At 43.5% G+C, this 25,872-nt stretch overlaps 1 protein-coding gene across 1 annotated transcript in view; it reads right to left on the bottom strand.

Annotated features, from left to right (window-relative positions):
- Window positions 1-25,601, bottom strand: part of dnajc1 (DnaJ (Hsp40) homolog, subfamily C, member 1) — a 34,847-nt gene extending 9,246 nt beyond the window's left edge. Inside the window, exons 1-10 of the mRNA XM_080727132.1 lie at window positions 25,528-25,601; window positions 24,481-24,625; window positions 21,285-21,386; window positions 18,739-18,785; window positions 17,240-17,405; window positions 16,313-16,401; window positions 13,355-13,448; window positions 12,313-12,400; window positions 2,822-3,012; window positions 441-560 (exon numbers count right to left, since the gene is read on the bottom strand). Of these exons, the coding sequence (XP_080583258.1) occupies window positions 441-560; window positions 2,822-3,012; window positions 12,313-12,400; window positions 13,355-13,448; window positions 16,313-16,401; window positions 17,240-17,405; window positions 18,739-18,785; window positions 21,285-21,386; window positions 24,481-24,618 (1,035 nt within the window). The 5' untranslated portion in view covers window positions 24,619-24,625; window positions 25,528-25,601. The remainder of the gene's footprint in view (window positions 1-440; window positions 561-2,821; window positions 3,013-12,312; window positions 12,401-13,354; window positions 13,449-16,312; window positions 16,402-17,239; window positions 17,406-18,738; window positions 18,786-21,284; window positions 21,387-24,480; window positions 24,626-25,527) is intronic.
- Window positions 25,602-25,872: the final 271 nt, after the last annotated feature.

Here is a 25,872-nt window from a genome sequence, read left to right as displayed (position 1 = left end):
GCCGCGCCTGGGGAGACAACGGACTGACCTCATGCTTCTCTGCCGCGCCTGGGGAGACAACGGACTGACCTCATGCTTCCTTCAATGCATGAGTAGTCCAAGTTGCTTCTTTTCACCTGACAGGGGGAATTTCCCCGGGATAGACGTAGCGCGTGGAAGGAACACGTCATTCCAACCCGTTCCATTCCCCTCCATCAAGCGCCCCGGCTGGCCAGGTGGAGGGCATTATAGAGACCAGGATTACTGCATGTTTTTGTGAGGGTATCAACCCTAGGAGACACGGGGAGAACATGCAAACTCTACACAGAAAGGCCCTATCGCCGACTCCACCTAGAGTGTGGGCGCTGATGACGCGGAGATCACACCACAGTTATGAGTGCCTTTGTGTACAGGCATCAGTACGCGTGTACACAACCCCAGTCCGACCAGTGAAGTCTCACCTCGGAGACAGATCTTCCCAGCTCGTGAGCGATCTTCTCCCATCTCCCAGGAGTTCCTCCGGGGAACTTCTGCATGCATCTACTGAGCATGCTCTGTTCCTCCTCCGTCCACTCTGAGGACTGAACACACACATAAAAACCAGTAAGACTCCCTAATCGGGAGATAAGCGACCGTCAGGTTGCAGCGTGATTTTAGGGCAAAATGTGTAGGAGCAGTGTCCAAAAATGTGTTTGAAAAGATCAGCCTGATGGTGGTGCTATATAGGAGAGATCCATGTTGATGACATGAGTGTAGACATATTGTGTACCGATTTGCATGATTTTAGGGCAAAATCTGTAGGAGCAGTTTCCAAAAATGTGTTTTGCAAGAATCGGCCTCATGGTGGCGCTAGGAGAGGGCCATGTGAGAATTGATGGGGAGGTTGTGGTTTGGCAGGCAAGGAGTGTGTGTGAATTATTATTCAACTCTTAATTACACCTGAAAACATCTGTAAATCAACTGCAATCGACTAATCGATTAAATAGTTGCATCAGATGTGCAATCTGGCCTGATTAGAAGTTTGTTGACTTGTTGACTGTGATTAGAGCAGTTAGAAACATGGCTAAGTCTAAGGAATGGTCAGAAAAGTACAGAGAAGAGATTATTTTTGTACAAAAAAAAGGAAAAGGATATAAAACAATTGCAAAGACACAGAATGTTCCAAAAAGTACAGTTTTTAGCAGAGTTCACAAGTTTTAAGTCAAAGGAACAGTGGCTACAGTAATTTGTCAGAGGGAGTTGAATAATTCACGTCACGCTGGGACCGTACCTATGTTCCCAAGGTTCTATGTTCCCAGGGTTCTATATTCCCCATTTACCACCTAATCCTAACCCTAACCTAAACCTAACCCTAACCCTAACCCTAACCCTAAACCTAACCTGGAAACATAGAACCTTGGGAACATAGGGAGGACCCCGTCACGCTAATATGTGAGTTTTTGCATTTTCCCATTCGAGTCAATGGAGAAAATCAATCCACTAATACAGTAATATAAATTAAACTATGTAGCTAATCTCTTAGCAAAATGCAAGCACACGATTCCAGATGAAGCCGGTGGATTTGATATGGCCCAAGCGTGTAGGAGGACTAGCGCGGTTCATCAAGTTCATCTGATGAAAGATGGAAGAAAGTACGACAAGTAATATAGTCTAGGGCAGGGGTTTTCAAAGTGGTTGACGGGGCACCCTGGGGTGCTGCGACGGCAGTTCAGGGGTGCCACTTGAAAAAATATTTAATATCATTTTAAACTTGAAGTACAAAGTTATTTTCAGTCAGTTCTAACCAAAATGGCTATTATCTCAACGTTTTCCTCACAACATAATCACAATAAGCACACATAAGCACACAATGCCTCGCGATTGTTGTGTGCTTGTAGATCTGCTGTTTTCACTAGTTTAGTACATTTTATAGATGATAAATACAAAACGAACGGTTTTGGACATACAAGGTTTCCACCCGACAACGACGATATGCTATAAATATAAGGTGCTGGGAGGGAAAATTATAATGTAGGGGTGCCTCGGATTAAAACAATATTTATAGGGTGCCCTGAGACAAAAGAGTTTGGGAACCCCTGACCTATAGGGTGTGCCAAATGTAGTTCTAAGAGCGGCCATTTCTTGGGACAACACAGCCTTACACAGGTGTTCTGATTAGACTATAGCATTAGTTCTATGCAATCAAACAATTGAAACACCTGTGTTTTGTCACAAGAAATGGCCGCTAAGGACTACAATGACGTAGCCGCTGGCACACACTATAGCGTACTATGATGTAAGATTCTAAATTAAGGGGTGCCGTGGAAGAAATAGTTATTTACAGGGAGGGGTGCCCTGAGTCACTATTCGACATTGTTCACCGAAGTCCAATGTTCGCTTATTTTCTTCTTCTTTTTTTCTCTCTTTAAAAAATGTATAGTTTATAAAGCTTGGCTAGATAGGAAGTCATAAGAATGAGTTGTCAATGCCCCTGGTGGATGAACGTGTTAATGCTCTATACCAGGGGTTCTCAAACCTTTTTAGGCCGCGACACCCAAAATAAACATATTTGAACTGGGGACCCCCACCCCGACAAGCACTTGGAATTGTAGTTATTACATTTAATGTGACTCGGTTCCGCAGATAAATATTGTGAAAATAGCAGATCTACATGCTCACAACGCCTCGCAACGCGAGGCGTTGTGAGCATGTAGATCGGCTATTTTCACAATGTTCGCCTCTTGCTTACTTAATATTTGACAGTTTGTCCAGTCCTGTTGAATATTCGACTATTCGAATGCTTTGAGGTCGAATAATTCGAATACTAAAAATCACTATTGGTGAAACCCCCTGGTGTCCAGACCTTCTTCTTGCTGCTTTTCCTCTCGTCCAGCCAGTCGTTCATCTGCTCCTCGATGTCCTCGATGGAGGCTGCCTGGTCGTAGCCCTGGTAGGCCCCGCCCCCCGGGTAGGCCCCGCCTCCCTGACCTCCTGACCCCTCCTCGTACACGGGGAACTCCACCTTGGTCTTCTTCACCTTGGGACGCTTCTCTCCTGCAGGGCCGACAGGAAGGTAACATGTCATTAGATCGAACACCCTTTGGATCGACCACCAAACTCTAACCCTAACCCTAAACCTAACCTCAGTAACCATGACGCGGGTGATTATCTAACCTGCCGACGCTGTTCGACCCAACGGGAGTTCGACTTATGGGGCAGTCCCCGACAGGATATTACCTCACATAAACAGGAAATGATGCGGCAAGTCATAAGCTTAACACTCTCACTGCCCAGAAATGTTAGTTTTTGCACCTGCTTTGGGAAAAAAAACTGAATATTCTCTGTCGCACGTGCCCACCGCGCGCAACTCTTTTAGTAATGTGAAGAAGAAAAACAAAAATCTGCGAGTGTGCGTGATCCTCTATGAAGATCGGTGAGACACACTACAACAGGGGTGGGCAACTTTGATGATGGGGAGGGCCACTATATTTCCACCTTCACTCCAGAGGGCCACTATATTTCTACCTTCACTCCAGAGGGCCACTATATTTCTACCTTCACTCCAGAGGGCCACTATATTTCTACCTTCACTCCAGAGGGCCACTATATTTCTACCTTCACTCCAGAGGGCCACTATATTTCTACCTTCACTCCAGAGGGCCACTATATTTCCACCTTCACTCCAGAGGGCCACTATATTTCTACCTTCACTCCAGAGGGCCACTATATTTCCACCTTCACTCCAGAGGACCACTATATTTCCACCTTCACTCCAGAGGGCCACTATATTTCCACCTTCACTCCAGAGGTCACTATATTTCCACCTTCACTCCAGAGGGCCACTATATTTCCACCTTCACTCCAGAGGTCACTATATTTCCACCTTCACTCCAGAGGGCCACTATATTTCCACCTTCACTCCAGAGGGCCACTATATTTCCACCTTCACTCCAGAGGGCCACTATATTTCCACCTTCACGCCAGAGGGCCACTATATTTCTACCTTCACTCCAGAGGGCCACTATATTTACACCTTCACTCCAGAGGGCCACTATATTTACACCTTCACTCCAGAGGGCCACTATATTTCTACCTTCACTCCAGAGGGCCACTATATTTCTACCTTCACTCCAGAGGGCCACTATATTTCCACCTTCACTCCAGAGGGCCACTATATTTCTACCTTCACTCCAGAGGGCCACTATATTTCCACCTTCACTCCAGAGGGCCACTATATTTCTACCTTCACTCCAGAGGGCCACTATATTTCCACCTTCACTCCAGAGGGCCACTATATTTCCACCTTCACGCCAGAGGGCCACTATATTTACACCTTCACTCCAGAGGGCCACTATATTTACACCTTCACTCCAGAGGGCCACTATATTTACACCTTCACTCCAGAGGGCCACTATATTTCTACCTTCACTCCAGAGGGCCACTATATTTCTACCTTCACTCCAGAGGGCCACTATATTTCCACCTTCACTCCAGAGGGCCACTATATTTCTACCTTCACTCCAGAGGGCCACTATATTTCCACCTTCACTCCAGAGGGCCACTATATTTCTACCTTCACTCCAGAGGGCCACTATATTTCCACCTTCACTCCAGAGGGCCACTATATTTCCACCTTCACTCCAGAGGGCCACTATATTTCTACCTTCACTCCAGAGGGCCACTATATTTCCACCTTCACTCCAGAGGGCCACTATATTTCCACCTTCACTCCAGAGGGCCACTATATTTCCACCTTCACTCCAGAGGGCCACTATATTTCCACCTTCACTCCAGAGGGCCACTATATTTACACCTTCACTCCAGAGGGCCACTATATTTCTACCTTCACTCCAGAGGGCCACTATATTTCCACCTTCACTCCAGAGGGCCACTATATTTCCACCTTCACTCCAGAGGTCACTATATTTCCACCTTCACTCCAGAGGGCCACTATATTTCCACCTTCACTCCAGAGGGCCACTATATTTCCACCTTCACTCCAGAGGTCACTATATTTCCACCTTCACTCCAGAGGACCACTATATTTCCACCTTCACTCCAGAGGTCACTATATTTCCACCTTCACTCCAGAGGGCCACTATATTTCCACCTTCACTCCAGAGGGCCACTATATTTCCACCTTCACTCCACCTTCACTCCAGAGGGCCACTATATTTCCACCTTCACTCCAGAGGGCCACTATATTTCCACCTTCACTCCAGAGGTCACTATATTTCCACCTTCACTCCAGAGGGCCACTATATTTCCACCTTCACTCCAGAGGTCACTATATTTCCACCTTCACTCCAGAGGGCCACTATATTTCCACCTTCACTCCAGAGGGCCACTATATTTCCACCTTCACTCCAGAGGGCCACTATATTTCCACCTTCACTCCAGAGGGCCACTATATTTCCACCTTCACTCCAGAGGGCCACTATATTTCCACCTTCACTCCAGAGGGCCACTATATTTCCACCTTCACTCCAGAGGGCCACTATATTTCCACCTTCACTCCAGAGGGCCACTATATTTCCACCTTCACTCCAGAGGGCCACTATATTTCTACCTTCACTCCAGAGGGCCACTATATTTCCACCTTCACTCCAGAGGGCCACTATATTTCCACCTTCACTCCAGAGGGCCACTATATTTCCACCTTCACTCCAGAGGGCCACTATATTTCCACCTTCACTCCAGAGGGCCACTATATTTCTACCTTCACTCCAGAGGGCCACTATATTTCCACCTTCACTCCAGAGGGCCACTATATTTCTACCTTCACTCCAGAGGGCCACTATATTTCCACCTTCACTCCAGAGGACCACTATATTTCCACCTTCACTCCAGAGGGCCACTATATTTCCACCTTCACTCCAGAGGTCACTATATTTCCACCTTCACTCCAGAGGGCCACTATATTTCCACCTTCACTCCAGAGGGCCACTATATTTCCACCTTCACTCCAGAGGTCACTATATTTCCACCTTCACTCCAGAGGACCACTATATTTCCACCTTCACTCCAGAGGTCACTATATTTCCACCTTCACTCCAGAGGGCCACTATATTTCCACCTTCACTCCAGAGGGCCACTATATTTCCACCTTCACTCCAGAGGTCACTATATTTCCACCTTCACTCCAGAGGGCCACTATATTTCCACCTTCACTCCAGAGGGCCACTATATTTCCACCTTCACTCCAGAGGTCACTATATTTCCACCTTCACTCCAGAGGACCACTATATTTCCACCTTCACTCCAGAGGTCACTATATTTCCACCTTCACTCCAGAGGGCCACTATATTTCCACCTTCACTCCAGAGGGCCACTATATTTCCACCTTCACTCCACCTTCACTCCAGAGGGCCACTATATTTCCACCTTCACTCCAGAGGGCCACTATATTTCCACCTTCACTCCAGAGGTCACTATATTTCCACCTTCACTCCAGAGGGCCACTATATTTCCACCTTCACTCCAGAGGTCACTATATTTCCACCTTCACTCCAGAGGACCACTATATTTCCACCTTCACTCCAGAGGTCACTATATTTCCACCTTCACTCCAGAGGACCACTATATTTCCACCTTCACTCCAGAGGGCCACTATATTTCCACCTTCACTCCAGAGGTCACTATATTTCCACCTTCACTCCAGAGGGCCACTATATTTCCACCTTCACTCCAGAGGGCCACTATATTTCCACCTTCACTCCAGAGGTCACTATATTTCCACCTTCACTCCAGAGGACCACTATATTTCCACCTTCACTCCAGAGGTCACTATATTTCCACCTTCACTCCAGAGGGCCACTATATTTCCACCTTCACTCCAGAGGGCCACTATATTTCCACCTTCACTCCACCTTCACTCCAGAGGGCCACTATATTTCCACCTTCACTCCAGAGGGCCACTATATTTCCACCTTCACTCCAGAGGTCACTATATTTCCACCTTCACTCCAGAGGGCCACTATATTTCCACCTTCACTCCAGAGGTCACTATATTTCCACCTTCACTCCAGAGGGCCACTATATTTCCACCTTCACTCCAGAGGGCCACTATATTTCCACCTTCACTCCAGAGGGCCACTATATTTCCACCTTCACTCCAGAGGGCCACTATATTTCCACCTTCACTCCAGAGGGCCACTATATTTCCACCTTCACTCCAGAGGGCCACTATATTTCCACCTTCACTCCAGAGGGCCACTATATTTCCACCTTCACTCCAGAGGGCCACTATATTTCCACCTTCACTCCAGAGGGCCACTATATTTCCACCTTCACTCCAGAGGACCACTATATTTCCACCTTCACTCCAGAGGGCCACTATATTTCCACCTTCACTCCAGAGGTCACTATATTTCCACCTTCACTCCAGAGGGCCACTATATTTCCACCTTCACTCCAGAGGGCCACTATATTTCCACCTTCACTCCAGAGGTCACTATATTTCCACCTTCACTCCAGAGGACCACTATATTTCCACCTTCACTCCAGAGGTCACTATATTTCCACCTTCACTCCAGAGGGCCACTATATTTCCACCTTCACTCCAGAGGGCCACTATATTTCCACCTTCACTCCAGAGGTCACTATATTTCCACCTTCACTCCAGAGGGCCACTATATTTCCACCTTCACTCCAGAGGGCCACTATATTTCCACCTTCACTCCAGAGGTCACTATATTTCCACCTTCACTCCAGAGGACCACTATATTTCCACCTTCACTCCAGAGGTCACTATATTTCCACCTTCACTCCAGAGGGCCACTATATTTCCACCTTCACTCCAGAGGGCCACTATATTTCCACCTTCACTCCACCTTCACTCCAGAGGGCCACTATATTTCCACCTTCACTCCAGAGGGCCACTATATTTCCACCTTCACTCCAGAGGTCACTATATTTCCACCTTCACTCCAGAGGGCCACTATATTTCCACCTTCACTCCAGAGGTCACTATATTTCCACCTTCACTCCAGAGGACCACTATATTTCCACCTTCACTCCAGAGGTCACTATATTTCCACCTTCACTCCAGAGGACCACTATATTTCCACCTTCACTCCAGAGGGCCACTATATTTCCACCTTCACTCCAGAGGTCACTATATTTCCACCTTCACTCCAGAGGGCCACTATATTTCCACCTTCACTCCAGAGGGCCACTATATTTCCACCTTCACTCCAGAGGTCACTATATTTCCACCTTCACTCCAGAGGACCACTATATTTCCACCTTCACTCCAGAGGTCACTATATTTCCACCTTCACTCCAGAGGGCCACTATATTTCCACCTTCACTCCAGAGGGCCACTATATTTCCACCTTCACTCCACCTTCACTCCAGAGGGCCACTATATTTCCACCTTCACTCCAGAGGGCCACTATATTTCCACCTTCACTCCAGAGGTCACTATATTTCCACCTTCACTCCAGAGGGCCACTATATTTCCACCTTCACTCCAGAGGTCACTATATTTCCACCTTCACTCCAGAGGGCCACTATATTTCCACCTTCACTCCAGAGGGCCACTATATTTCCACCTTCACTCCAGAGGGCCACTATATTTCCACCTTCACTCCAGAGGGCCACTATATTTCCACCTTCACTCCAGAGGGCCACTATATTTCCACCTTCACTCCAGAGGGCCACTATATTTCCACCTTCACTCCAGAGGGCCACTATATTTCCACCTTCACTCCAGAGGGCCACTATATTTCCACCTTCACTCCAGAGGGCCACTATATTTCCACCTTCACTCCAGAGGGCCACTATATTTCCACCTTCACTCCAGAGGGCCACTATATTTTCACCTTCACTCCAGAGGGCCACTATATTTCTACCTTCACTCCAGAGGGCCACTATATTTCCACCTTCACTCCAGAGGGCCACTATATTTCCACCTTCACTCCAGAGGGCCACTATATTTCCACCTTCACTCCAGAGGGCCACTATATTTCCACTTTCACTCCAGAGGGCCACTATATTTCCACCTTCACTCCAGAGGGCCACTATATTTCTACCTTCACTCCAGAGGGCCACTATATTTCCACCTTCACTCCAGAGGGCCACTATATTTCCACCTTCACTCCAGAGGGCCACTATATTTCCACCTTCACTCCAGAGGGCCACTATATTTCCACCTTCACTCCAGAGGGCCACTATATTTTCACCTTCACTCCAGAGGGCCACATTGCATATCGCTACGTCCTACTTTGTCATTCTAGTATCTCATACAAAAGAAGCAAAAAATAGCAGATCTACAAGCTCAAACGAGCGATGCGTTTTGAGCTTGTAGATCGGCTATTTTTGCTTCTTTTGAATTGCAATCCTGAACAATTTTTTGTTATTTTTTAATTGGAATCCTGAAATGTAACATTTTGATTTAAAACACATTTAGATATATATTCATGTTGAATTCTCTATGAACCTAAATACAAATACATTGGACATAAAAAAATACATTTGAATACTACTATACTAGTCATTAAGCTACTAATATAGACTGACGGAATTAAAGCAGGTCATGTTTGGAATTGTAACAGCTGAAATCAATAATATATCAGTATTCAGGTATGGACCAGCGGGCCGCATTAAGTGAAGGTGAGGGCCGCATGTGGCCCCCGGGCCGCCAGTTGCCCATGTATGCACTACAACATGCTATGAGCAGATGGCTCCAATGAATAACATTGGAGGAGGTTTTAGGAGCCCTGTGCAAAAAAAAAAAAAAAAAAAAAAGAAACACACAGTGTCCAAGAATCACATAGTTTAGCCTAGGACGCCATCTAGTGCCGAAAACATGTTAAAGGACAACTTCAATGGTTCATATTTTAGATTGTAATTAGAGAAAAGAAAAGAAGAGTGTTAAAATGTTTTAATTTATTGCTTTCTATTGTTTTAGCAATTTTAGTAATTCAGTAGGTGGGGGCATGCGTACAAGTGGCTAAATATGTCTTTTTAGACACAATAAGCAAGCAATTTCTTTGTTACGATTTACACCAGCCCCCATAAGTCACATCTGCCCATGAAAGATTGCTGTCCACCTTGGAAATGGGCTTATTGTGTCTAAAAATACATATTTAGCCACCCGTGTTGTGCATGCCCCCAACCTGGGAGCATGCATGCAAATCAAAGTAATTTAAACTTTTCTTTTCTCTAATGACTATCTAAAATATTAACCCTTAATAATAATAAAAAACTTGTCCTTTAACACGTCTTAGGTACAGAAAGTGTTAACAGAGTTCCAAAAAAAGAACAGATCTACAAGCTAACTGCGTTGCTATACTAATAAGATGCCATTCTGCAACAGATCTACAAGCTAAAATTTAGGCATTTAGCAGAGGCTTTTAACCAGAGAGAATTACAATAAGCAAGGTAAAGACATACATGAAATAAACCCCTTATCAGACGACATCACACTGATAAGAACCAGTATGTACATGCAGGCCGGCACCAAATGGACCCCACGACTCATAGGATGCAGTGGAAAAGCGGTCACTGCACTCTGCCACTCACATCAAACTTTCAGATGCTGTTTTTTCATCCAGTGTGGAGGAAAAATGCTTAGGATTTTTATTATGATATCTCGCTCTCGAAATAAATCTAAACCTTTGTTTATGTTGATTGTAAGCAATGATGTCAATGATGTTTTTCAGTCCGAGCGTATCAAAAAAGCACCTCGATTAAAGTGAAGACGATGGAGGACTTGAGACACCGCAGAGCGAGCAAATGTCGAGCGTTGTGAAGTCCGCTTGAGCCGACTCCGCGCCGTTAGAAGTTGTAAACCAGGGGGCCAGAATAGTAAATCTTCAAATAACAAACAAGGACAAATTGTTCTGCCCACAACCAAAATGCCTAAACTACTGCAAAATATAGGCCTATTATAACTATGATAATGGTTCTTAACTTCTTGTAAGTCCCAATTATTAATTATTATTATTAATTATTATAATACTTGACCGTATAAATATAGAAGGTTTATGGTTATTTCTTGTGTTATATGTTATGAAACATGGCATGTAGGCCTGTTATAATACCTATAAACCTATACTATACATGAGTGAGCTCTCGGCACCTCCGCAAGGTCCAGGCGAACACAACGGAGCGCTCCCTACCTCCCGTTCAGCCAATCACAAGCTCCCACTACTGGAAGCGGGATTCTGTTTTCTGATACACTCTGACTGAATAAACTGCAAAAAAGGGAGTCCCGCTATGCTACTATAACATACTATTGTACAGCTGAACTATGATGGAGTAGTAATGTGTGTAAAAGTATCTATAAGCTAACGACAGTGCTAAGCTACTACAACATAGGCCTGTCCTCTAAAAATCGACGAATCGACGCGTCGTTTTAAGCCCCGCGAATCGACGCCAATTGATTGAGTCGATGCGAAAATATATATATTTTTTATATCACCAGTTAGCCTACTACTGGACTGGTGTCATGTCATGTACTTCCAATGAGAAGTAGCAATTGGCGAACAGTTATTTATTGTCTCGCACCAGCGTAGGGGTGAAAGTGAGACAGAACGGCCAGAACGGTTCAGAACCGCCGCTTCATTAAAACATTCGGAGCCGGGATTAAGAGGAGGAAGCACGCTGTCAAAATCCCATATTAAATAACCTCCTGCCACAGCACAAAAACGCACGTCCACGAAGTAAACAATCTTCTTAAGTCAAATTAACATACACAAGTGTAGGCTACAAGTTACATTTTCTAATTAAAGTGCTTCTGAATTGTTCCAGTGTTGTAATCCATGATGAATGATTGTGTTTCGCTGTGTTTGCGTCCATGACATGTCCACACGGCTGGCTCTAACGGGAGCTGTGCCTCCCCCTTTTTATGATCCGTTTCTGAAATTAATCCGTTCTCGACACTGACTCATTACTCTGTCAGTGCTCTGTGTCCCGCGACTGCGGACTGGATCCCATCGTTCATTTAAAAGAGCTGTTCAAGAGAGCGGAATCGTTCGCGAATGTCTCATCTACTGCACGCTGCCGAGAGACGGGGCAGAGTTGAAACAGCGGAGATGTTTTATTTGTTTTAACGGTGTGTTATAACTCTATGGTTGTACACTGCTATGCAGATAACATTTGTGCTCGCGCACCGATATCACCGAAAACACTGTGTATTCAATTCATCTCTTAATGTATTATTGTATTATGTTGACGTGGTTTAAAGCAACACTTTTTTTTTTTTATACAAAACGATTCGTCGACGCGTCGGATTAACCCCCGCGACTCGAATCGACTTCATAAATCCTGAGTCGAGGACAGCCCTACTACAACATGCTACTGTCCAGCTGAACTATGATAGAGTAATGTTTATAAAGAGTTGATTACTTGGGACGAAGACTTCCTCTTCCTGTTCAGCCTCTTCCTTCAACCTCTGCTTCATTACTTTGTATTCCTCGTAGTACTGCTTCACTTCCTGTAACACACACACACGCACGCACGCACGCACGCACACAGTCACACGCACACACACACGAACACACACACCAGATCAGGGATGGGACGATATTAACATTTCTTATCATGATTATTGTGACCATTATTGTGAGAAATCTCGATTTAGGATATTCTCCGCGATAATCAAAATATCCCCAACATCCATTATCCCGGGGCAGAACAATTGCCCCAAAAATTGCCGATCTACAAGCTCACAAGCTCTTGTGAGCTTGTAGATCTATTTTTTTTTAAGGAAATTGATAGGAGAGTAGACTAAGAGGAAATGTGGGGAGAGACGGGGAGTGACACGTGGCAAAGGTCGCCCGGATTGGGAATCGAACCAGCGACGCCTTCAGGCATCAATGCCTATGTGGTATGCAGCTGGACCAGTAGACCAGCAGGTGCCCCCAGATCAGCTATTTTTTGGCAAAGAGATTTGATCGAGAGTGAAAAAAAAAACTATCAAGTACGTATATTTTAAGTACCTTTTACCAATTATAGAGTGTGTTTTAAGTGGTACTGGATATGCAGCTCTGCAAATAAAAGGTGAATTGATCCCAGTGCATGACGGAGGACGATATCACGATAAATTAAATCTCCACGATACGATTATCGTGAGTGTTTTTTATCACGATAAACGATAATATGGCTTATCGTCCAGATCCTTCATTAACTCATTTGCAGCGATCCCTGACGAAACCGAAGATTTCCCACTGTACCGCTCCCTGCCATGCACGAGCAAACCGAAGATTTAATTAGCTTTAAATGATAAAACAATTAAAAGTATGATCGCTGTTTATCGCACGTGCCCACGTTAAAAGGTAAGGACAATTTGGCAGTTGCAGCGATGTTTAAAAGAGCAGCAAATGAGTTAATGGGTGAGAGGAAGTGACATTAGGACTGAACAGGAAGTGGGGAGGCGGGGCTACAGTACCTGGATGGTCTGTGGGAGGGACTTGATTGACAGGTAGAGCCAGATGCTGACTTTGAGTGGCAGGATATCCTGCCAATGAGGTTTATCACACAATCTGACAGAAACAACACAACACAACACAACACAACACAACACAACACAACACAACACAACACGGTATTACAACATGACAACACACATCATGAAACAATAGCTCCGACTGTCTGTCAGTCTGTTTGTCTGTCTTGTAAGTAGGGATGTCGGCGGTTAATCGGTTAACCGGTTAGCCGACCGTTAAGAAATAACCGGTTATGCTTAACAGTTACACGGTTAATGTTCATAAAAATATTATCGCATTGTCCTGGTCCTGGATACTGGTGGGGATGTGATTTTGTCAAACAGACTGCTTCTTTTCCTCCTCGCCTTGCAAAGCTCACTTGAAAATCTAATGACAGCGCCGCCGTGCCCGATGATTTTGTCAAGATTGGCGATAAAACACGTATACGTATCCTTTGTCGTCAGCATCAGTGTTGTCAAATCACGTTAATGCGAGACCCGGTTAGAGAGCAGTGGCAGACTTCACCGTTAACAGGCATTGACACTAAGGCTTGCCCACCTGCCCCCCCCGGCAGGTAAATAAAATGTCAGGGCAGGTGAAGTTGGCTTTCAGGTTGCCCGACAGGGCAAGTGCTCATTTGAGAGGGGACACAACCGTCTACTCCAACACAACACAAGATATCTGTCTAAACACCTGAACGTGGCCAGTGCGCTGTGTCTTCTGGTCTGTGGAATGTAAAATAAGAGCACTATTTACCTATAATGTGCTGTTTTTACTGTTGCTACATTTAAAAAATAAAAAATAACAAGTGTGAACCCATAGACATATTCAATCATAGCTAAAGTATTTGGTATTTGGATTTGGATGTATTGAGGTATGACATTTTATCGCACAGCCCCAGAAAGTAAAGAAATAAGTGTTAAATTGAGCGGTAATTAAAATCGTACCTATCATTTTATAATGGACGATTTACTTTTCGGGCAAGTGGGCATTACCTTCGGGCAAGTAGAACATGACCCCGATGGGCAAGTGCCTCTGAGACCTTAGTGTCAACCCCTGCCGTTAAACAAGCTGTGGTCTAACGCTGTGGAGCAGAGCTAACCGTGAAACGAAACTTCGCCACCGTTGTGATGCACAACACGTGCAGAAAACATGATTTGACAGATAGCCAAAGATATTATTATGCCATGGTACTATATTATTATGCCATGGTACTATATTATTATGCCATGGTACTATATTATTATGCCATGGTACTATATTATTATGCCATGGTACTATATTATTATGCCATGGTACTATATTATTATGCCATGGTACTATATTATTATGCCATGGTACTATATTATTATGCCATGGTACTATATCATTGTTGTCGTGGGGAAAGGCTTCCGAGGTGATTTATCCAACCAGAATACACTGTGCTGTCTGCCGTGTGTAGCCAAACGGCATCGCGACCAGAAGAGAGAACGCTGCTGAGTTATCCGGAACGCTCGCCCCAAAACACACTCGCCCCCAGTTTTTTATGTGTAGGAGTACATGGTGGACGTGATCCCGGGGGCGGGGGCGATCATGTTTTTGGCGAGTAGCGCATTTTGCATCCTCATCTCAACTGCGCAGCAAAAAAAAAGTTGAAAATAATAATAATAAAAAAACGTTAATTAACCGGTTAATGCTGACGGTTAAACGGTTACCAAATTAACCGTTAGTGACATCCCTAAAAGTCACCGTTTCCCAGTGAATATCACTTAATTTTTTTCTAAATGTCGTCATTATCATTATTATTCAAATTCAAACATTTTTCAAAGAGAATTTCATGAAGGAAATAGAAAACTAAGGAGTAATTAAAATGCCATATATCTGCTATTTTCACTATTTTGGGTCGCGGGCAAACAGACAAATGTCTGATTTCTCTTTTGGGCCTTGAGCTGAAACGTTGGGGTCAGGGGTGTCCAAACTGTTTTCAAAGGGGGTCACATTGGAAAATATTAAAACACCCAAGAGCTGACTACTACAAAATGTACTTTTGGTCGGACCATAACCAAGTCACATACATATGCATCACATTTAAACGATACATCATCATCAATATTTAATATCAAGGTGTTTTGTCAGGTGTTTGCTCTGAACAAAACACTAATTACAAGCAGCGACGTTCAGAGAATGTGAGAGAGGCTTTGGGCTGACATTTCTAAAAGGGCCTTTTGATGAAAATAGCAGACCTCCAAGCTCACAGCGGTGAGCTTGGAGGTCTGCTATTTTCGATGCTTGATTTCTACACAGAGAGGGCAATTATTTCAACATGGGGGGCGGCATTGCTCAGGGGTAGAGAAACCGTTATTAGAGCACGAAGGGTTCCCGAAGGGTTCCCAGTTCGAATCCGGGCTCCCCCTGAGTTAATGTCGAAGGGTCCTTGAGCAAGACTCTGAACCCCACATTGCTCCCGGTGAGCAGGTTGGTGCCTTGCATGGTTTCCTCTGCCACCGGTGTATGAATGTGTGCGTGAATGGGTGAATGTAATGCACAATCTCTGTAAAGCGCTTTGGATAAAAGCGCTATATAAATGCACCATTTACCATTTAACATAAGATGCTGCATTCAAGTTCAGTAGAGTTTGGACAAGGCAATTCTCTTGAATGCTGCCTTCAGGTATGGCATGGAAAGAGGGGGCATTTGCATTTCTTTCACCATAGTGAAAACTGCATTCATGGTCTGGAGAGGGCACTTTTTACAGAGGGATAAAAGGGCAGGGGCTCAAGCCCCCTTTGATGTCTATGTGTGCGCGTGGCTGATTACAAGTAACCAGACGTCCAAGGTAAAAAATACAATAAAATAGTCTTTCTTGTTTGACGGTGCTTGCCGTCCGTACGTATGTCCGTCCGTATCTGTCAGTCAGTCAGTCTGTCAGTCAGTGTGTCTACCTGTCCTGGAGGGGTCCTCTGGAGTCGTCTGTTGTTCTGGAGTTTAGCTTCTTCTTCTTCTCTTTCTTCTTCTTACTCAACAGTTCATCCTGTTACGCACGCACACACACACACACACACGCGCACGCGCACGCGCACGCGCACACGCACACGCACACGCACACACACACACACAGAAAGTTAATACATTCAGTGTGTCTGAAAACATTAGGGGTGAGTCTTTTGGTGTCCCGTGATTTGATTCCGTTTTGATTCTTGAGGTGAGGATGTGAGTCCAAATCGACCGTCAATTCAGAACCAATACTCAGAAAATGCTCTGAAAATGCAAGTCATTCAATGTTCAACACTTCATTAACACTGGTCATGTGTTGAATGGGGAATAGAAGCTGCAACTTGCTACCTTCAAATGGGAGATGCAAACTTCAATAGACTAGACTAGAGATCTTCACGGGGGGCCCGACCCCGAAATTACCCGAGGACCCGAGAGACCAGTATCGGGTTTGGTGAGTGTTTTATCATAGTCACTCGGAGCCATGTCATGTTAAACCATGTCAAACAAACCAAAAATGACTTACCTCTGTAGTTAGAAAATAGCCTAAAAGTATTCCTTTATCCCTGGCTTTTGTTTCGATCTTAATATTATAGATTCCTTGGCAGCCTTCTTCTGCCTGTCAATCCGTTAACAGCGCACGGCTGCAGTGGTTGAGGGATCTCGGTACATGAAAGGGGGTTTTAATAATGATGAAATGGTCGGGTCTCTCGGAACCTCGGAAATAAAAAGATGTTCGGGACAAAATGTCACGGGTTTCGGTCTGTAAAAAAAGCCGACAGGTATATAGACCAGATGACTGACAGGTGCCACTCACCAGTAGTTTCTCCAGGTATATAGACCAGATGACAGCGTAGTGACTGACAGGTGTCACTCACCAGAAGCTTCTCCAGGTAGATGGACCAGATGACAGCGTAGTGTCCCACGGTGAGGATGAGGAAGAGGAGGAAGCCCAGCTCAGTGTTGCTCATCTTCCTCACTCTACGGTAGTAGAACATGGGCTGTCTCCAATCTGGCAACCCGTTCACCAGGATGTCATCATACCTGTCAATCACATGTCAATCACATGTCAATCACACATCATACAGTATGGGAGACCGTTCACTAGGATGTTATAATAATAATAATAGTTACCTACTCCTCCCGTGAGGGAAATTCAGATATTTGCAGCTCAACCCAGCTGCTTTTTTTCAGCTTAACCCAGCTGAACCCAGTGCTGCCCACAAGGAGCGCGAGGGGGAGGGGAGCAGTGATAGCTGGAGCGGGGAATCGTACCTGCGACCTCTGGGGCCTCCGGAGTCCTAGGTATGGACACTAACCACTCAGCTATCACTAGTCCTAGGTATGGACACTAACCACTCAGCTATCACTAGTCCTAGGTATGGACACTAACCACTCAGCTATCACTGCTCAGTGTGTTATCATACTTGAGAGCACACACACACACACACACACACACACGGAGACTGTTTCATGCCAAACAAATGCTTGCAATAGATTCAGAATCATTAAAAAAAACTAACTTGGCCCCTCAGGCCCTCACATGCTACTTAAAGCAGATTTATGGGGGTATTTCATTCCTTTATAGTATAGTGTATAGTAAGTGAATGGGCTGCACACTTTTACCCCTATAAAAGAAATTGCTCAATGCTGACATGTGGCCAGAAGGTGGATTCATGACTGTATGTATATAGACAATATTTTAGGCAAAAAAAAAACAGCAGATCTACAAGCACGCAACGCCTTACGATGCGAGGCGTTGTGTGCTTGTAGATCTGACACCTGTCAGTCACTATGCTGTCATCTGGTCTATATACCTAGAGAAACTACTGGTGAGTGACACCTGTCAGTCACTACGCTGTCATCTGGTCTATATACCTAGAGAAACTACTGGTGATGCGAATAGCAAATTTCAGACCCCACCTCAGGGGCAGCCGGACTACTAGGTGGGGGTGGCGAAAGGGCCTTTCTGTGTGGAGTTTGCATGTTCTCCCTGTGTCAACTAGGGAAGGTACCCTCACAAAAACATGCAGTACAGTAATCCTGGTCTCTATACTGCCTCCCCCTGGCCAGCCGGGGCGCCTGATGGAGGGGAAAGGTACTGGTTGGAATAACGTGTTCCTTCCATGCGCTACGTCCAGCCACGGAAACTCCCTCTCCCCTGTCAGGTGAAAAGAAGCGGCTTGGACTCCTCACGCATAGAAGGAAGCATGAGGTCAGTCCGTTGCTCTCCCCAGGTTGGCAGAGGGAGAGCAGAGACCAGGATTACATTAGATAATTGGCACTGGGTGAAAGAATGGGTTGTAAAATCATGGGATAAAAATTATAGAAAAAAAAAAGAAAAAAAAAAGAACAGGGTTTCTATTTAACAGCTCACCTCTGTCTTCGTTCCTCATCCTTCAGAACTTCATAGATGGACACCAACTAGAAGACAAAGATAAGATATATATTTTATCTGAAAGAAAACTGTAGTATTATGGTGTCACGTGATGTTCTGTATTAGGCCACACACGTTAACTCATACCCTGCCAAACCCGAGGAACCCGAGAATTTCGCGATGTCCCTCCCTGCCACGCCCGAGGAACCCGAGAATTTCCGCCATTTTGAAAAAAAAAAAAAAAAAAAAAAAAAAAAAAATTCAAAAAATGTTTTGGGACCCCAAAAACGTTAGTAGGCATGATAGCGTTCGCGAAATTGCTTGTTTAACCCCCATACAACCCCCATACAACTCAGGTAGCAGACCTCCAAGCTCACAACAGTGTAAAACATAATGGCTGCTATCTCATGAATGCCTGAACGGATTTCCATTCGGATTTTTTTGTTTGAAAGCTGTGAGCAATGTGGACACACGTGGTGCATTATCTAGGCATGGGTGTGCATGATCCGTGCACTATGAATTACATGGAAGTCTATGGAGACGAATGGCAGTTAAAGAGTACGAAGGTATTGTTAAATGGCAGCATATGAGTTAATGCTACACATGTTTTGGGACAGGTTTCTTTTATGAACAAAATCAATAGCCAACAACAATGTAACAGAACATTTGATTCATTCCAAACGCTTTTCAGGCCTGGGGGGGAAAAAATATATATTTTTTGGATTTAAAAATATTTCCAGGAATGTCATGACTGTGGGAACTCTGTTAAAACGAGAGTTCAAACCAGTTGGACCCCGGAGCGGAGTTGGCTCTGTTAGTACCAGTGTTGTTTTTGACAGAGAATTTTGATTTAGTTTTAGTCATTGTCTTTTGAATAAAATGTATTTTAGTCATAATTTAGTCACCTGGAAAGTTTTAGTTTTAGTCTAATTTTAGTCGACTAAATTCCATAAGATGTATTTTGGCAGTCCTTGATGGCATCGTAATGGACTGATTTTACACTTGGTTGCAAGCTGAAAATAGCAGATCTACAAGCTCACAACGCGTCGTGCTGTGACGCGTTGTGAGCTTGTAGATCTGCTATTTTCAGACAACACCTATTTACAACACTTGAGAGCAACCAAACATAAAATGACTCTTCTTCACTAGTCCTTACATTTTAGTCTAGTTTTTATTTTGTTGACGAAATTGTCAATATATTTAGTCTCACAGCTTAGTTTTAATTTAGTTTTTATTTAGTTTTAGTTTTTATTTAGTTTTCGTCAGTGAAAAAAACCTGGTCGACAAACATTTTTCGTCATAGTTTTAGTCGACGAAATCAACACTGGTTACTACTTGGAATATTTGTATTTGTTTATTACATGTTTTTTTTGTCTACACCACATCTCTTAGCCACAAATAGACGATCTACAAGTTCCCATCGTGCTGCCTGCAACGTGTGAGCGTATGTAAATCTGACATTGTTTGGCTTGTGATGTCTGGGTCCATGTGGTGATGGATGTTACTATTATTGACACTAGAGATGCAACCTGAACAACTGGTCCCTGAGCCTGCAGGCTGCAACCGTCTGGACTCCATTAGACTCCATTAAAAACTACTTCAACCCTGTGTACTTAGTTCCCCCAGGGTACGTACTGGGTATGTGTAGTATATGAAAAAAAACGTGTACGATGTTGTTAATCCTCTATCCTCGCATCTCTTTGGTGAAAATAGCTAATCTCCAAGCTTGTAGATTGGCTATTTTGCCTTTTTTTTATCTCCAGGTATGTGTCCGGGTAGCTCAGTCGGTAGAGCTCTCTCACCTTTGGTTGTTTGTCACAGTCCTCTGCATTTTACCCATCCTATAACAACTAGGAGCAGTGATGTCATTTATCCATCCTATAACAACTAGGAGCAGTGATGTCATTTACCCATCCTATAACAACTAGGAGCAGTGATGTCATTTACCCATCCTATAACAACTAGGAGCAGTGAGCAGCCATTGGATTCTACGGCACTCTGGGAGCAAATAGGGGTTCAGAGTCTTGCTAAGGGACATCATCCACACATTGCTGACCTGGCCGGGAATCCTACTGGGACAACCAGGGGCTCCCCAGGTAGATTAACCACTCAGCTATGGCAGCCCCCATGACTACCCCCCATGGTTACCTGTCTGAACTGTATGGTTACCATGGTAACCTGTCGTCATGGTTACCTGTCTGAACTGTATCGTTACCATGGTAACCTGTCGTCATGGTTACCTGTCTGAACTGTATCGTTACCATGGTAACCTGTAGTGATGGTTACCTGTCTGAACTGTATGGTTACCATGGTAACCTGTCGTCATGGTTACCTGTCTGAACTGTATCGTTACCATGGTAACCTGTAGTGATGGTTACCTGTCTGAACTGTATCGTTACCATGGTAACCTGTAGTGATGGTTACCTGTCTGAACTGTATGGTTACCATGGTAACCTGTCGTCATGGTTACCTGTCTGAACTGTATCGTTACCATGGTAACCTGTAGTGATGGTTACCTGTCTGAACTGTATCGTTACCATGGTTACCTGTCTGAACTGCGTCTCTGCGTTCTCGTCCTTGTTCTTGTCAGGATGCAGGGTGAGAGTCAGCCTCCTGTAGGCCTTCTTGATGTCTGTGGAGGACGCATCCTACACACACACACACACACACACACACACACACACACACACAAATAATTCGTTTTTATATCTACAATTTAGGCATTTACTGTCGCAGACATTCTTAATCCAGAGTGACTTACAATAAGCAAAGGCTTGTCACAATACTGGATTTCTAACTTTGATAAAATATTTTGAAAAAAGAAAAAAAAAAAAAAAAATCGATACCACGCAACCACAGCGATTTTAGTGCAAAAGAATTGATTTTTCATTTAAAGAAAAGTACAGAACTTCTTGAGGTAGATGGTAGTGCACTTGTTAAAGGCCTGCCTTTGATGTTTTCACACATCTAAGTACAAATAGGCCTTTAAAATAACTAGGAATACAACAAAGTAGGAAGGATACACATAAAAGTAACGTTGGTGTAAACCAACGGGAGAGGTAAAAACTGAGTATCGATATTATCGATACTATGAAAAAGTCATATTGAAAATCGATACTATATTCAAAATCGATACTTTTCGATAAATCGATATTTTTGACAACACTACTGCAAAAGGTAATACATGAAGAATACATTAACAATATATCAACTCATCATAATGCATAAAATAGTCATCTGAAAACGTAGGTAGACCAAGAATCTATCATCAACGGTAAAATAAGTAGGGCTGGGACTTGATTAAATAATGTAGCTAATGAATTAATAGAGGCTTTGTAATTAATGAATCGAAATTAATCACGTTTAATCGCATATAATTATTTGACTTTATTTAAATTAAAACACATATTCTTTTATCTGAATTTCCCATCCACTGGGCCAAGCAAAGCAAATCGGTCTGATCGGTTTCTATTGCATATCAAACCGGGGAGGGTCCTTGACATTAAAATGGTTGAGTGGGGGTCCTTGGCATATCTTCTTAAATGGGTGGTCCACAGTCTAAATAAGTGTTAATTTGGGGGTCCTTAATTGACATGGAAAAAGTTTGAGAGCCACTGTTTAACCCAGTGGTTCCCAAAGTGGATTCCAAAGACTCTGTGGGTTCCTTTAGGGGGTCTAAATGGACCCTTACAAGGCTGTAACTCTTTTTTTTTTTTATTAATTTCTTCATTACTTTTTGACACATGTATCATTTGTACAATTTATGCTGTGTTTATGTAATCATAAACTGTCAAAAAGTATTATTTTTTTCATCCCCTTGTGCACTTACAGCTACTGTATGACACCCAACATACAGCATACGACATGCATACATACATACATACAAACATACAAACAAACATTTACAGCTTCTCATCAAAATATAAAATTTTTCTTTCCCCTCGTGTTCTTCTTTGTTAACCCTCCTGGCGCTCCCCCTATGACACAGCTATGGTGTACACCATAGCTGTGCCAACCAGACCCAGAAAAGTAAAAAAAAGAAAAAAAGAGAGAAAAGTTTTAAAAAAAAGAGAGAAAACTAATAATAATAATAATAATACATTCAAAAGGGCTATGTCCTTGGCTTGAAGCTTGTCCCTGTGACGGAGCTAGATAGATAGATACCTTTATTATCCCAAGGGGGAAATTCAGTTGTCCAGTTGTATCAACCCACAACAACAAGACAACAACAAGTCACCCAAGACAACCCAAAAACAACAAAAACCATACAGTGTAACAGTGTACAGTTTAAAAACTGCGTACAGTGCACATGACTACCTACGTCTCGCTTTCATCTCTTCGTTAAGCAACCTGATTGCTTGAGCATAAAAACTATTTCTGAGACGGGTGGTGTGCGATGAGATGCTCTGGTAACGTTTTTTGGATGGGAGGAGATAGAACAGGGAATGGGCGGGATGACTGCTGTCCTTTAAGATGTTCTCTGTCTTTTTCTTACAGCGTGTGTTATAGATTGTGTGTAGCTGTGGTAATTCTGTGCCAATGATTTTGGCAGCTTTCTTCACAGTCCTCTGTAACTGTTTACTGTCTTGAACAGTCACGTTACCAAACCACACTGTGATGCATCCTGTCAAAACACTTTCTATGGTACAGCGATAGAAATTTACAAGAGCCTAAATAACTGAAGAGTTATTTACAAAGTTACAGAGACGTAAGAAAAAGATAGATAAGAGGAAAAAAAACAAAAAAAACAAGAGCAGTACAGTACCAATAAAGAGAAGGTGCATCAATAGAGGGGGCGAATAATATATAAGAATATATACATAAAGTGTCTTACAAACTGGCATAGGTAGCGTCTTTATTTAAGTTACATGATCAATCATTGGGCCCCACATGTCTTTATTTAAGTTACATGATCAATCATTGGGCCCCACATCTGATTAATTTTTTTCGGTGAACCCCTTAGATTAAATTTGATCTTCTCCAAGTTTAGATACATCATGCTTTAGGGGCCAGCCCAGGGTTGATTTCCACTCCAATAGGATTCTTCTTCTAGCTAGTAGAGAAGCGAATGCAAGACACTGCTTTATTCCCCTCTGTATAATTTGTTGATCTAATGAGACTCCAAACAACGCCAGCTCTGCACCCAGTGACAGCTCTACATTCCAAGCTTCCGCTATAGGCGTTTAAAGATATTAGACCAGTAGCCATGTAGGCGAGGACATGACCAGAACATGTGTGGGACATATGACATCTATTGCAAGAGTCTGTGAAACTAGGATATATTTTAGATAGTTTAGAGTTCGTAAAATAAATACGTAAATAAATAAGTCTGTAACTCTGACAATGTACAAATGGAACCAAATGGACCCGTTAGTACAATGTCAGACAGGGACGTGCAGAGAATGTTAGAGAGGCAGGGGCATTTGGTGGAAATACTGAAAATAGCAGACCTCCAATCTCACAACGCGTCCGTTGTGAGCTTGGAGGTCGGCTATTTTCGGTGCGTGATACCACACTGAACTAAGCATAATCAAGTCAATACTGAGAGTTTGGACAAGGCAATTCTCTTGAATTTGTGTTTTTTTCCACCATAGTAAAAACTCCATTCACGGTCTGGAGAGGGCACTTTTTTTTTACAGAGGGAATAAAAAAGGGCAGGGGCTCAAGCCCCCTTTGATGTCTATGATGTGTGCACCTGCCTGCTGTCAGAGTTATGGGGAGACCCTGAAACATCGGACTGACCTGAGGCACGGAGAGGAAGTGGTAGAAGTTCTGATTGAACTCCTCCACCAGATCAAACAGCTCCATGTCTCCATGATCCCAGGATGAGGAGACTCCACTGGGGAACCAGGCCAGGAGCAGCAGCACGGCCAGCAGCATCTTTAACCTGAGAACAACAACTAGTTAATACAACAACCTGTTAAACACAACTAGTTAATACAACATGGTCCCAGGAGGAGGAGACTCCACCAGAGAACCAGGCCAGGAGCATCTTCAACCTGTTAAACACTGGTTAATGAGAACAATGAGAACAACAACTAGTTAATACAACAACCTGGTTAAACACTAGTTAATGAACACAACAACCTGCTTAAACACTGGTTAATGAGAACAACAACCTGGTTAAACACTAGTTAATGACTAGTTAATAACTACTATGGTTTATACTGGAACACACACTAACACACTGAACTGATTAAATTATGGTTAAATAAAAGTAGCTAGATCATGAAAATATAAGTATTATTGTTGTTACATGTTTTGCCCTGTCAACAACTCCAGACTAAATCCAGACTAAATCATCTTCCTACTTAAACTATACACTAGTGGTACTCAACCTGTGGGTCGGGACCCCCGGGGGTCACAGATGATTAACTTAATGTGCAACATTGTTTTCTCACTCAACAGTAAACAAACCAACATAACGTTTAAGTGTATAGAGGGTACTGTATCTGCACATTTCTAAAGTGACAATTTAAGGACTTTTTTAATACCTCTAAAATTATCATTCTGGGGGTCGCAGCCTGAAAACGTTGAAGACCCCTGCCATAAGTGTGCTGCTAAACAGATGTTATGCTGTCATGTGTTTTACCTAGTCTAGTCCCCTGAAAACACCCACTATGACTGGCCAGTACAATAAAGCAATGACTTAACTAAATACTTATTTTGTCAAAGTCCTTCAAGTAAACATTAAGTCATTTTACTCAAACATTAAATGTGTTTCAGAGATGATGAGGCCAGTGAATGAAGGTGGCTGCTTTGTTTAATGGATTAAATAGTCTTACTAACCTGGTTAACAGCTAGTTGATGAACAGAGCGACCATGGTTTGAACTGGAACACACACTAACTACCTGGAACTCACTGAACTAACTAGTCAACTAACTAACTAACTAGTGGTGATGCTCAGTGTGTGTGTGTGTGTGTGTGTGTGTGTGTCTTGTTGGAGAGCCAACTCAGCGGCTCGCCGACCTGACGTCACTTCCGCTCGTAGAAGAGTTTTTTTTTCCTCCGAAATAAAATCAAGTTGGATTAAAGGTTAGTTTTGTACCACAGCGACACCCCGTGGACTGGAGGCAGAATTGCAGCCACGATGTCCATTATTCCTATAGTAGCCTAATTTAGTTGTGGGAACT

Source organism: Nannobrachium achirus (assembly GCF_963921795.1).
Source record: "Nannobrachium achirus genome assembly, chromosome: 5".
NCBI lineage: Eukaryota > Metazoa > Chordata > Actinopteri > Myctophiformes > Myctophidae > Nannobrachium > Nannobrachium achirus.
Note: the sequence above shows the minus strand (reverse complement) of the source record. Positions and strands in the feature narration are given on the sequence as shown.